General features: G+C 37.8%; 1 protein-coding gene across 1 annotated transcript in view; it reads right to left on the reverse strand.

Moving 5' to 3' along the window:
- LACE1 (lactation elevated 1) overlaps positions 1–14,398 on the reverse strand; it is a gene marked incomplete at its 5' end in the record, with an annotated part of 174,968 nt that overhangs the window by 156,700 nt on the left and 3,870 nt on the right. Inside the window, 2 exons of the mRNA XM_011952889.1 lie at positions 7,458–7,588; positions 8,524–8,625. Of these exons, the coding sequence (XP_011808279.1) occupies positions 7,458–7,588; positions 8,524–8,625 (233 nt within the window). The remainder of the gene's footprint in view (positions 1–7,457; positions 7,589–8,523; positions 8,626–14,398) is intronic.

Genomic DNA, 14,398 nt, shown 5'->3' on the forward strand with positions numbered 1-14,398 from the left:
GAGAAGCTATGACTAATTAATAAAGCAGGAGTCACTTGGTGTAGCTGGGTGCCAGTGTATACTCTTTTGATCTTGTCCCCGCACTTGTTCAGCCTTGCCGGGGAACAGTAATTTTACAGTATAAGTGAACAGAAGACAATTGGCCACACATTCTTGGAGAGCTGGCTTTTTCAGTACCCAGCATTTCATTACCACCATGAACAAAAGAGAAGGCTACAGATTACCAATAAGGGTAGTCTGCTAATACAGAGAGTGGAGACATTTCATTAGCATTAAAGAGAAAAGATTTTTTTATAACCTAGAGTTGCTTTCCATTATGACTCACTTAAGTAAAAAAGGAAAAAAAAATCTAATGGTGAATTTACATGTGTGAGTGCTTGAGTCTCAGTCATCCACTGATTGGTACGGTGCCATATAATGAGTGACAAACATAAGCATGCATTATCAGTAATTAGGATTAGCACAAAAATAAGCACCTAGTTTTTATTAGCAGTTTTTAATAGCTTTCTTCCTGCTTCATAAAAATGGTTAAAACTATTTTTTAAATGATATTGATAACTTATAGAGGAGAATTTTGCATGATCTTCTGCTCATCAGAATTCTTTTTTTTTTTTTTCTGGACCAGTATTAGTAAAACATCTATTCAATGTCCCTCTCAGAAGAGATATGAAGAAATAACATTTTAAAAAATCAGTTTTCCTCACTAATCTGATGTCTTCAGAACATAAACAGTTTAACATGTAACATAAATATTCCAAGAGGACATAATGAAGATCCTAAGGAAAACACTGAAGATAAGCTATTATTTATTTCACCAACCAAAACACATTAAAAAAAAACTACCTATCCAAACACATTTCTCAACCAAGATAAGAATCGAGTCTCTAACACCTCAGGTAAAACTGAAATGCAACTACTTGAGCGTAGAGGGTGGGAGGAGGGGGAAGAGCAAAAAAAAGAACTATTGGCTACTAGGTTTAATACCTGGGTGATGAAATAATCAGTACAGCAAACTCTTGTGACAATGTTTACCTGTATAACAAACCTGCACACATACCCCTGAACCTAAAATAAAAGTTTAAAAAAGCCGAAATGCTACACTTAGTAAGGAAGACCAAGCTAATGAAGAGCATTCTGCAAGTGTAATCTGAATGCTTACCAAAACATAATCTTTAAAATTCCTTAAATTCAAGAGCACAAAAAAGGAGTATATCCATGTTTTTAAGCAGCAATAATTACCATTCATCTCCCTAGTAAAATAAATATTATATTAATTAACACCACCTAAAGGCCAATAATAACTAGCTAAAAATCAAGGCTACTAATACGATTCCATTTTAAAAGTGAAGTGGTGATTGTAGATATACTGTCACTAAGAATAAAGTGCCTCAAAAATTCTTTCCTAATAAATCAGCAAGTATTGTACTAGGCTTAATAGGCTTAAGGATAATTTTTAGGCTCCACCACTAAAACATCTACCAAAACCCCACCCAGCTCTAGAATTGTATATTTAAACACATAATACAAGACTCTTCATATACCAAGGAAAATGTATAGCATAGCTCTTACTGGTAAACAAGAGCATTAGTGCTGGACTTAAACTGTTAGTTACCAGCTGTGTGACCTTGGTCAAGTTACTGAACCTCTCTGACCCTCAATTTCCTCATCAATGCAACAAAAGCAGTAATAATACCTACCTTGCAATATTGTTATGAGACATAAAGTAAACTCTCAAGAAATGAGAGACTATTAACTTTGACTATTACCTATGTATGATATATATTCTAGTATTAATATAATTCTGTATTATTAATGTACAGCTACATAGAATTTTAGCTGTAGCTAGAATTATATTTAGCATTATACAGTTATTAAGAACACAGGCACATAGAAAAACACTCAATACACAGTAACTAATACTATAGAGCATATATAATAGATGGAATATAAGCATTCTAGTAAATACATGGGCAATACCTCAAATAGTTCATAAAAGATGGACTTAACTAGCATGTAAACAAACATGAAAAAAAATCAGCCATATTATTCTGTAAATGCTGATTTTGAGTTCTGTAAATGCTGATTTTGCTTGAGAAATGCTATTATATGGAAGGGGAGTGGGACTTAATATGAACCACTTCCATAGTTTTCATTTGGTATTAGATTCATTCATTCATTCATTTATTCACTACTTATTCATTCATTCTCAGACACTGTTCTAGAAACCTGAGATGCATCAATTAATAAAGATTCATGCCTTCAAGTTTACATTCTGGGAATACAGATAAACAATAAACATAATAAATAAGTAAATTACATATAATATGTTAAAAGGTGATATACGATATGGGAAAAAACGTGGCTAAGGCGCATCAGAGGCGTGGAGGTCAATGGTAACCTGCAATTTCAAATAGGGTATTAAGATGGGCCTTGTTAAGGATGTAACTGAGCAAAGACATGATGAAATGAGGGAGTTGCTCTTAGGAATATGTAAGGGTGTGAGGGAAACCCCACAGCACCAGTTGCTGCCTAGGCATTAAAAGTAGAACCCAATGGCTTAAGCCTGTGGCCAGAGATAAGAGCTTAGAGGCATAGCTCTTGCTTACAAGATGGGGCTCCTCACTTTTCCTGCTGCTTCCCTTACTTTAAACGAACCATTCAGGCTTTTGCTCACAAGCATAGTTAGCCACATCCTATTCCTACATATATATAAAATACACATATACATGCATGCTGCTAGTTGCCATACTCTCTCTCTGCCTGACTCTTCATTACTGCCTCCTGTGACCAGGGACGAAGGACTGGCCTTCTGACTCATTGCTCCTTCCCTGCCCAGCATCTGTAATAATCAGTCTTTGAACTTATTTTCTATTGTAGTGGTGTATTGATTTGCACCTTCCCTCTGAAGAACCAGGGTCTGCCCCAGGCCAGGATTTTCCTAGGATGCCAGGAAGAACACAACATCAGGCTCCCAGTGCCAAAGCAATGGCCAGACAGACATAAACTGGACATAAGTCAGACAAGAGCCACGAAGGCATATGCCAGTATAAACAAGCTTCCTGTGTGAGGGACTCCTTCCTTGGTCATGGGTCAGACAACCAGGCATCAGGCCGTTCTCCAGGTGAAAGAAGTTTTCTGTGAAAACACCTATATCCAGCTACCTGAATTTCCTGTTAGGGCAGGGTTGCCAGTGCTCTGGTGCTGGAACCCCAATTTAGCTGGGGGCTCTCAGAACAGAGGGACCACTCTGTGCAGAAAGAATGCCCAGTGCAAAGGCTCTGCTTGTTCATTATAAATTGTGTGGTTGGTGGGGATCAGAGTGCTGGCGTAGCAACATTTTGGAGTATATTTCACCCTCTTGAGTTTTAGGGAAGGGGGATAAGTAGAGATTTGGACTTGTGATCATCTAATTTTGGTGTATTGGAGAAACTTCTTTAAGACCTGAAGAAGACAGTTCAGGATACTGAAACTAGCAGAGATCACTTCTTCCCTTAGGGGGCACACTCTTGCCCTTATATTTTCATTTTCTCTGGCTCTTCTAACACTGGGTATATGCAGATATTGGTCTTTTCTTGCATGCAGCAGTAATCTCCACAATTCAAGTTGGAATTGTAAAGGAAATAAAAGAGCAAGACTATCAACATTTTGCATTCTAGGACATTCAGGTCAAACTTGCTCAGGGGAATAGGGTCTCCCATATTGTCAACTCTTAACATACAAGAATGCTATATTATTCAATAATTGGGAATGGGGGGGAAAAAAACATGCTACACTAAAATTTGGGATCAAATGAAAGCAATCAATTTGGTATTGTCTTGTTTTGTCATCTCTGTGCATGTTTTCTTCAGAACCCTGCGGGAAATAAGTAGTTGGCATAATACCCAACTACTAACTGCGGTTCCTTAACCTATGAAGAAAATAGGATTGAATCTATGAAGAAAGTAGGGAGCAATGAGTGAGGCTGAACCTGTAGGAGACAAGGTCAGAAAGGAAGTAGAAGGGTTTGAGCAAGGAAAATGACACTACCTTATATAACAGAGTATTTCCCCATTGGAGTACAAGCCCTTTTAAGTTGGGTTTTCTGTTTCCTGTGGCCAAAAGCATTCCTAGCATATACCTCATCTTTTTCTTCCTGGGCTTTAGCTCATCAGTTAATTCTCTTTCCACCGGAAGTAACAGATTTCATCTTAAGGAAAGTGACATTTCCTTACAGTACTTCTTACCAATGTTTATGTTATCTTTTACAGATCATAGGGAAATATGTCTTCACATAGCAGATAGGAGCAAAATATGACTTGAATAGTTCTATTTTCATCAAGACTGTTTGTAAGAAATAGGCACCAGAGATCGAGCTGAAGAAAAGAGATTTACTTGAAACTCCAGGATAGGGACAATACTGATGGCACCTTATGGGGTTTGGCTTGGAATTGGAGGTTGCTATAGAGAGCTCAGCAGCTGTCTAGGGAGTGCTCTAGTGCTCTTTCCCTTAAAGTGATTCAGTTACTTTCTATATTTCTTTGTTTCTATTTCATTAGTAAGAAGAGCTTTCCTCTGTGCCATTTAGTTCAAATTCATTAGAAAGGGGCTAATACTGGCCCATTTGCCAAGCCACACCATACAAGTCCAAGGTTGCTGAGAAGATTGTGGATTAACTACTTATAGATCAGCTGTCCAGGCATGGTCCATTTAGCTGTGGGACAGATAGGGCCCTGTCCTGTGATATGGAATAAGGGCCTTCAAGGCAACTGAGATGCATGAGTCAATGAATGAATAAATATCAAAGCAATTTGGACGGGGCAGGCAATAACAGGGATCTCTATCACATCTGCTTTCTCTCCATCAGGAAGCAGCATTTTATAAGAGCCTGTTTCCCCTGGATCTCTCTTATACTCAATATGTAATCTGAAAAATCCTTTCTGTGGCCTGCATTTCTTTGCAAGACTCAGTTCATTTGGATTGATAGTGTCCTGACAGCTGTTTTTATTTCCTTCTTTCTAACATATCAACCTTTTGAAATCTGAACCCAATGGAGTATGTCAGTACAACCAGGCAGGTTTCTGGTAGGACTTCACTATTAAGGTGGTATTATGACTCCTGTAAGCCCTAGGAACTTTTACTTTCATGAGCCCCATCCTCAAATAAGAAAACATTACAACTATGTTGGTATAAGGACAAATATAATACAGAACAGACAGATACAGGCTGGAGTCATTATTGATACATTCATTTACGTCCTCAAATTTTAAAAGAAATTAAAATGTTTTCTTGATCCCTAAAAGTATCACGAGCCCTAGACAGTGTCTGCTGCACCGACTGGGCAGTTGCCCTGCTTGCTCTGTATCTTCTTCAGGATCACGTGCTTTGCACAGTCAGATTTTCATAGCATCCTAACCTTCTTAGTCTTGCCGTCCAATAACACTTATGCCATAAAAACATGCCAATCAGGCCAGGTGCGGTGGCTTACACCTGTAATCCCAGCACTTTGGGAGGCCAAGGTGGGTGGATCACCTGAGGTCAAGAGTTCGTGACCAGCCTGGCCAAAATGGTAAAACCTGTCTCTACTAAAAATACAAAAAAATTATCCAGGCATGGTGGTGCACACCTGTAATCACAGCTACTCAGGAGGTTGAGGCAGAAGAATCACTTGACCCAGGAGGCAGAGGTTACAGTGAGCCGAGATCACACCATTGCACTCCAGTCTAGGCAACAAGAGCAAAACTCCATCTCAAAAAAACATAAAAATAAAAAAGCCAATCATTTCTCTGAAAGTTTTGAAATCTACATTTTTAAAGTTAAGGGTAATGATTTTTACATGATACCTAGGAAATTCTAATGCCTTTAGATTTCTCATTTCCATGTGGAGATATCAACTATTTTGCAGAATTAAATGAGATAAGGATGTAAAAACACATTGTAAACTACGGATCATTTTACAAAGGCTAGGTATTAACACACCTCTTTAAAAATTTAACTTCAATACCTTAATCAAAATTGTAACTATGCCAGTTCAGTTTTATTTAGAGATATTTTGGTTAAAAGCCTAGTAATGGAAAAATCAAGAGAAATGGCCGCTATTGATTCATCACTGACTGTTGTTCTTGAAAGCAGCATTAACTGTTAAGTCAGTGCTTTTTCAAACAACTCAATGAGGCCCTTTTCCTGCAAAACATTGATGTGATTAGTATGCCTCTTCAGAACGACAGGAGAGCATCTGTTCTTTTCCATAAAGCCTTTCCTTGGAAGACCTTTGCAGTTCTAAATACAAAGGTGAGTCCAGTCTGTCTTAATATGACTGAAGGAAGAAAGAAGCAAAGATCCCTCTTCCCTAGATGGATTAGTGTAACAGCATTGCTGGTGAAAATTCTTTCCCTTCCATCATAAATCTAGACTATTGTTAGCTATGTGTACCAGTTGCTAAAAGAGACCAATCATGCATGCTTTTGGATAAAAGCATCTTGGCCATATCATCTCCCCACTAATCCAGATTATAAAACACAGAAGAACAGGAAATAACTCACTACCAATTTAAATGCATAATTTCAGAGAATCCTAAAACTAAGAGGAACTTTGAAAGTTCAACTAAGGCAATTCCCTCCCTTTATCACAGATACGTATGTTGTGAGGCTTAAATGAGATGAATCACTTGTTCTTTATATAACATTTTTTAAAAATACTAAAACATCTTTAAAGACATTGTTTTATGATAATTAGATTATCTTTGTGGTGTAGGGGAGATGTACAATCATCGACCAAAATTTAGAGGTGGGCAGACTTTTTCTATAAAAGACTGAATAGTAAATATTTTAGGCTTTGCAAGCCATATAGGGTCTCTATTGTACGTTCTTCTTTTTCTTCTTCTTCTTCTTTCAACTACCTTTAAAATTACAAAAACTTGGCTGGGTGTCATGGCTCATGCCTGTAGTTTCAGCACTTTGGGAGGCTGAAGCTGGAGGATCACTTGAGGCCAGGATTTGAAACCAGCCTGGGAAACATAGTAAGACCTAATCTCTACAAAATTGTTTTAAAAAATTTGCTGGGTATGGTGCATGAGCCAATAGTTCCAGCTACTCAGGAAGCTGAGGCAGGAGGCTGAACCCAGGAGTCTGAGGTTATAATGAGCTATGATTACGCCACTGCACTCCAGCCTGGGCCTGGGTAACAGAGCAGGACCCTGTCTCTTAAAATATGTGTGTGCGTGCGTGTGTGTGTGTGTGTGTATGCATGTATACACTCTTCTTTTCTCACTAACCATAAAAAAACATGCAGGTCAGATTTGCCCTGTGCAGCTGTGAAGGTTGTGATTTGCCAGCTCCTGAACGAGATAGTAAAACTGAAGCAACTAAAGAGATACTGTGTCAAATCACCTTACAAAACAATGATAAAATCAAGAGCAAAATTTAAATCTTCATACCTCATTCAGTATAACATTCTATGTCCATGAAAAATCTCTACTTTACCTGAAATTCATCAAAACACAGGAGACATGCTTCTTCACTGATTTCTTCAGCTATAGGAGCTATTGGGTCATATGATTTAGCCATGAATCCTGGTTTCCTTTTTGGCAAACTCTGTTTAAGGCGATGTATTCCTTAAACGAATGAAATTAAACACAGATGAAATACATTAGTGTATTTTAGACAATTATAACATTTTTTAAATCTCTAAATGAAACTTTAGTATGGACATAAAATTAAGTTTAAATTTCATGTAAAATCAAATTTGATCATTGAAATTGTTTGCATTTTCTGTACTTCAAAATAAGTTGTTCAAATATTATTGTGTTCTTATAGTTGTAAGGAAACTTCAAAGTCATTCCATTTCTACTCTTCAATCATTTCAGAAATTACAAGGTAATAGACAAGTGACTAGATGCATCAATACATCCACCTTAGTTGTGTATTTCAGGGATGAGAGCAGAGGATATGATCCTGCCCAAGTAGTGCATATTACGTCTAGCATATGCAATCAGAATGTGTCCTTATCTCTAGCCTAATACACTAAGGCCAGTCCACTTCATTCATTATGTGTGTACTAAATGCTGCAAGTATTAGCGGAAAAAAACACATGATTCCTGCTCTGGGGAGGTTACAGCGCAACTGGTAAACAAATCATGCAAAACTGGAATAACATAAGATCACTAGGAAAGCAATAAAGCTTACATGCATACTCAAACTGAATGCCTACATGCTAAGGTAATACAGAGTAAAGGACCTAATCAAGAATCACTTATTTAAACAGGTGCATTTTTAACTTTTTTTATTGTCCCTTAGTAGAAACAGAAAATGCCTGAGCTTCATATAGCAATCTCTGTTCTCTGATTTGAAAGTATTAAATTAGTCTTAAGGACCAACTCTGGACACATTACTGACTGTTTCAACATAGCACAAAACAAATGGAACCAAATAAAATCTTACTGCAAGCAAAAATCTAATTTTTAAAAAGAGTATATATTCATTCAATGAACAAAACCATTCTGTAGTGTTTCCCCACTGAAAAAATCACTTCTTTCAGATCATTGCTTACTTTTGTGCACATCTAGCATGAAACCATGAAAATGAACCCGTTTTTTCCTCTTCATTTCCACATAAGCATAAAACATGTCCATCACCATTGTTTTTCCTGTACCTTAAAAACAAACAAACAAAAAAAAATAAGAATACTATTAAATAGTATGTACTGATTGCTGTAATGATTGTTCATTAGCTTTGAGATAATGAAACCATACTCTTCCACTGGGAAGCTGAAGACTACATCACTTCTTTAGAAGGGGGAGCTTACTTTGTATGTTAAACTAGCTAAAAATAAAATGCTGATATTACTCTTTTCTGTTAAAATCCTGTTTATAGGAAATACAACAATTACTTAACATTACAGGGGCTATTTCCCCCTGAAAACTATGTTCATAAACTGGCAAGATTTACAGTCTTCTCTTCCAAAAGACACTAGCATAAATAAAATAATTAATTAAAAATTTATTGGGTCATTACTATGCATGAGGAACTGTTTTAAGCACTACGGGAAAATTCAAAAATGAAAAATAAGAGAAGAGGCTGGGCACGGTGGCTCACGCCTATAATCCCAGCACTTTAGGAGGCCAAGATGGGAGGATTGTCTGAGCCCAAGAATTCAAGACCAGCCTGGGAAACATAGCAAGACCCCCAACTCAAAAAAAAAAAAAGAAGAAGAAGAAAGAAAAGAGAAGAAAGATGAAATATAAAGATGAGTATCTAACATAAATATTGAACATGAATCATATATGTAGATTAGAGCTAGAGAATTGCCAATTTTAACACTTCCATTTTCTAAAAGCTGAGAATATAGATCTCTCAAAATAAAACCTACTTGAGGAAATTCTGATACAGTCAATCCTTATAATTAAATTATCTAATTTTCAACACTAAAACTTTTAATGACTACAATCGAATTAGTAGAGTAGAACACTCTTATCTGAGAATTCAGTTACTCAAGGCCCACAATCAATCATAATCTAAAGATATTAAATGGAAAACTCCAAAAATAAATAATCCTTAAGAATTAAATTATGCAGCTCTCCTAAGTAGCATGAAGAGACCTCATGCCATCCCGTTCCATTCCACCCAGGACATAAATCATCCCTTTGTCTGGCATATCCACACTGTATTCACTACCCTCCCGTTGGTCACTTAGTGGCCTTCTCTGTTAAAAACATAGTATATAAGCTGGGCGCGGTGGCTCATGCCTGTAATCCCAGCACTCTGGGAGGCCAAGATGGACAGATCACATAAGGTCAGGAGTTTGAGACCAGCCTGGCCAACATGGCAAAACCCTGTCTCTACTAAAAGTATGAAAATTAGCCGGGCATGGTGGTGGGCGCCTGTAGTCCCAGCTACTCAGGAGGCTGAGGCAGGAGAATAGCTTGAACCTGGGAGGCGGAGGTTGCAGTGAGATAGTGCCACTGCACTCCAACCTGGGCGACAAGAGAGAGACTCCGTCTTAAAAAAAACAAAAACAAAAACATAGGGTTCAGTACTATGTAAGGTTACAGACATCCACTGGAACTATCCTCTATGAATAAGGGGAAACTACTGTAACTGAATATCCAACAGCCTGAGAATTTAATGCAGGTAGCATAAAAATGTCTTATCCCCTCTCAGAAAGCCTAGGGCATTCGGTTCAGTGGCCCAAGCTCAGTTTGTACCTGGCATTCCTCAGTAAGCCAAACCAGCACATGCTGGTCCAGTCTCACATCCTCCCTACTTCCTCGTCTCCCACCACCACAAGATTACTTCTTGTCTAGTAATTCCTTTGCAATTAATAGAATCCAAAGGCACTTCAGAAAGTAAGAAGATCTAAATCTTATCTTTTGGGTTTCCTCCATGCCACAAGATGACACCAGGCCCATGCCATTTGAATGTCAGAGTGCTTTTGTATATGAAAAAACAATCCACCAAACATTTTTTTATGAAGAAGTCATTTTGATGGAAAGTCATTCATTGCAAAAATATTCAGTATGGTATCTTTTGATATAGTGATTAGCAGTAGATTTTAAATAATTATATTTACCCAGAAAAGTTAACAAAGTTTCAAATTCTGCTGCATGCAGTGTAGTATACTTATAGATTCAGAATAAAGTCATGAATTATCTAACCAAAAATATATTAATTAATCATTAGAGTAAAGCAAATCAAAACTAATGTAGGTAAAGATACCACTTTACTTACATTAGAACGACTATTAAAAAAAAAAGGAACAGGCCGGGCGCGGTGGCTCAAGCCTGTAATCCCAGCACTTTGGGAGGCCGAGACGGGCGGATCACGAGGTCAGGAGATCAAGACCATCCTGGCTAACACGGTGAAACCCCGTCTCTACTAAAAAATACAAAAAACTAGCCGGGCGTGGTGGTGGGCGCCTGTAGTCCCAGCTACTCGGGACGCTGAGGCAGGAGAATGGCATGAACCCGGGAGGCAGAGCTTGCAGTGAGCTGAGATCCCGACACAGTACTCCAGCCTGGGCGACAGAGTGAGACTCCGCCTCAAAAAACAAACAAACAAACAAAAAAAGGAACAGAAAATAACAAGTGTTAGCAAGGATGTATAAAAATTGGAACCTGTGCATTGCTAGTGAGAATAACAATGGTACTGTCACTGTGGAAACCAGTATGACAGTTCTTCAAAAAATTAAACACAGGCTAAGTGCAGTGGTTCACGCCTATAATTTCAGCACTTTAGGAGGCCTAGGAGGGAGAATTGCTTGAGACTAGGAGTTCAAGAAGACCAGCCTAGGCAACATAGCAAGATCTCATCTCTACTAAAAATTTAAAATATTAGCCATGTTTGGTGGTGCATGCCTGTAGTCCCAGCTACTCGGGAGGCTGAAATGGGAGGACTGCTTGAGCCCAGGAGTTCAAGGTTGCAGTGAGCTATGATCGTGCTACTGCACTCCAGCCTGGGCAACAGAGAGAGACTTTGTGTCCAAAAAAATAAATAACTAAACATGTGTGACCATAGGATCCAGCAATTCCACTTCTGAGTATATACACAAAACAACTGAAAGTAGGGATTCAAACAAATACTTACACCTCAATATTCACAGCAGAATTATTCACAATAGTCAAAAGATGGAACAACCCAAACATCCATTAATGGGTGAATGGATAAACAAAAAGTGGTATACACATAAAATGATACAGTTGGCCCTCTGTATCTACTTTCCACATCCCCAGATTCAACCAACAGTGGATCAAAATTATTTTTAAAATAAAAAATAAGGAACAGGTGGATTGGCTTACACCTATAATCCCAGCAATTTGGGAGTCCAAGGCAGGCAGATTATTTGAGTCCAAGAGATTGAGACCAGCCTGGGTGACATGGCAAAATCCCATCTCTACAAAAAAATATAAAAATCAGCTGGGCATTGTGGTGCATGCCTGTAGTCCCAGCTACTCAAAAAGCTGAGGCAGGATGATCACTTCAGCCCAGATGGTGGAGGATGCAGTGTGCTGAGATCACACCACTACACTTCAGGACCTGGGTGACAGAGCGAGATTCTGCTTCAAAATAGTAATAATCATCCTATCATCATAATATAAACAAAAAACAATACAGTATAACAACTATTATAGCATTTATGTACCACTTACATTGCTATAAGTAATCTAGAGGATTTAAAGTATACAGGACAACACGCAAAGTTTATATGCAAATGCTACACCATTTTACATACGGGACTTGAGTATTCTCAAATTTTGGTATCCAAGGGGATCCTGAAACAAATCCCCCATGAATACCAAGTATATTATTCAGCCTTAAAAAGGAATCCAACTCATATGCAATGTGCAATAACATGGATGAATCTTGAAGATATTTTGCTAAGTAAAATAATCCAGACCCAAAAGGAAAAATATTGTATGATTCCATTTATATAAGGTACTGAAGAATAATCAAATTGATAAAGACAGAAAGTAGAATGGTGGTTGCCAGGCCAGGGGAATCAGAGAGTGGGATGTGGAAAATGTGGGAGAGAGGTAGAATAGGAAGTTGTTGTTTAATGGACACAGAGTTTCAGTTTGGGAAGATAAAAATGTTCTGAAGATGGCTGGTGGTAATAGTTGTACAACAATATGAACAGACGTAATGCTACTGAATTATGCACTGAAAATGTTTACAAGGGTAAATTTTATGTAATGTGTTTTACCATAATAAAAACAATTGAATACATTTTTTAAAACCTATAGTTAATATGCTTAATGGTAAAAGACTGAACACTTCTCCCCTACAATTTGACAAAGGCAAGGATGTCTACACTCATGTTCTGAAAATGGATGGTGGTAATAGTTGTACAACAATGTGAACAGATTTAATGATACTGAATTATACATTGGAAATGTTTAAAAAGGTAAATTTTATGTTATGTGTTTACCATAATAAAAACGACTGAATATATATTTTAAAACATACAGTTAATATGCTTATTTGTAAAAGACTGAGCACTTCTCCCCTCCAATTTGACACAGAAAAGGATGTCTACACTCACTACTTCTATTCAACATTGTACTGGGAGTCCTAGCTGGTGCAAGGAGGCAGCAAAAAGAAATAAAATGCATAAAAATTTAAAGAAGTAAAATTGTCTTTATTGGCAGATAACCTAATTGTATATACACAAAAAAAACCTAAAGAATCTACCAAATTACCACTAGAGTTAATAATTAAATTTAGCAAGACCATAGGATACAAGGTCATCAAAAAATCAACTGCATTTCTATAAACAGTAACACATATAATGACATTTTTGTCAACAATGGACCAAATAGCCAATGGTGGTCCCAAAAGATTATGAAGAAGCTGAAAAATTTCTATCACTTAGTGATGTCATAGCTATCCTAACACGGAAGCACAATTAATTTTTTTTTTTATAAATTTCATGTAGCTCAAGTACCCAGCACTGATAACATCTTGTATAAAGTAGTATACAGAAATGTCCTCAGCCTTCACATCCACTCACCACTCACTCACTGACTCATTCAGAGCAACTTCCAGTCCATTCAAACAGGCATCCCATATTTTATCTATTATACTGTACTATTACTGCACCTTCTCTGTTTAGATATGTTTAAATAAACAAATACCATAGTGTTACAACTGCCTACAGTATTCAATACAGTAACACGCTGTACAGGTTTGTAGCACAGGAGCAATAGGTTCTATAATACAGCTGAGGTGTGTAGCAGGCACATGTATCCCTGCATCCAAGCCAGGGAGAACTATGCTTCCTAACTCCTAACCTTAAAACCAGCCTACCTTTCAACTGGTGAAATTAGAATCTGTGTCAATGTGAAACAGGTGAGGTGAAACCAGGAGGCAGCAGAAAAGGGGCTGATAAGTAAAATGTACTTTTATTCTCTTCTAGTGTACCAGAGAATTCATCAACCCCGCCATCACCACTGCAATCGGCTGGTCAAGAATTGAGGCTCTGTTGTGAGAAAGTCAGCTGTTGGGTATGAATGAAGCCACAAAATACTACTACCACAGCTTTGGGCTTCTATATGAGATGTGATAAACATTTTACAACAAAAATAATTCATTTCAAGATTGAACCATGATAATAATCCCTCCAACTCATACATCAACCCTACTGCAGTTTCCAGGATTTAGGTTCCACCCTCATTGTTGAGGGTCAATCCTCTCAACACATCTGTGAAGAAAGGGGTGAAGTGAGCAGGACAAAGCCCAAATAGAGTGCAAGAATGAAAAGTGGGAAGGGAGTGTTACCAGATAGCTATTCTCTATCCCATGAAGTCTCCTTAAAAATTATTTATTTAGGCTTGAGCGGTGGCTCAAGCCTGTAGTCCCAGCACTTTGGGAGGCCGAGACGGGCGGATCACGAGGTCAGGAGATCGAGACCATCCTGGCTAACACGGTGA

This window comes from Colobus angolensis, unplaced genomic scaffold, assembly GCF_000951035.1.
Source record: "Colobus angolensis palliatus isolate OR3802 unplaced genomic scaffold, Cang.pa_1.0 Scaffold35, whole genome shotgun sequence".
Taxonomy (NCBI): domain Eukaryota; kingdom Metazoa; phylum Chordata; class Mammalia; order Primates; family Cercopithecidae; genus Colobus; species Colobus angolensis.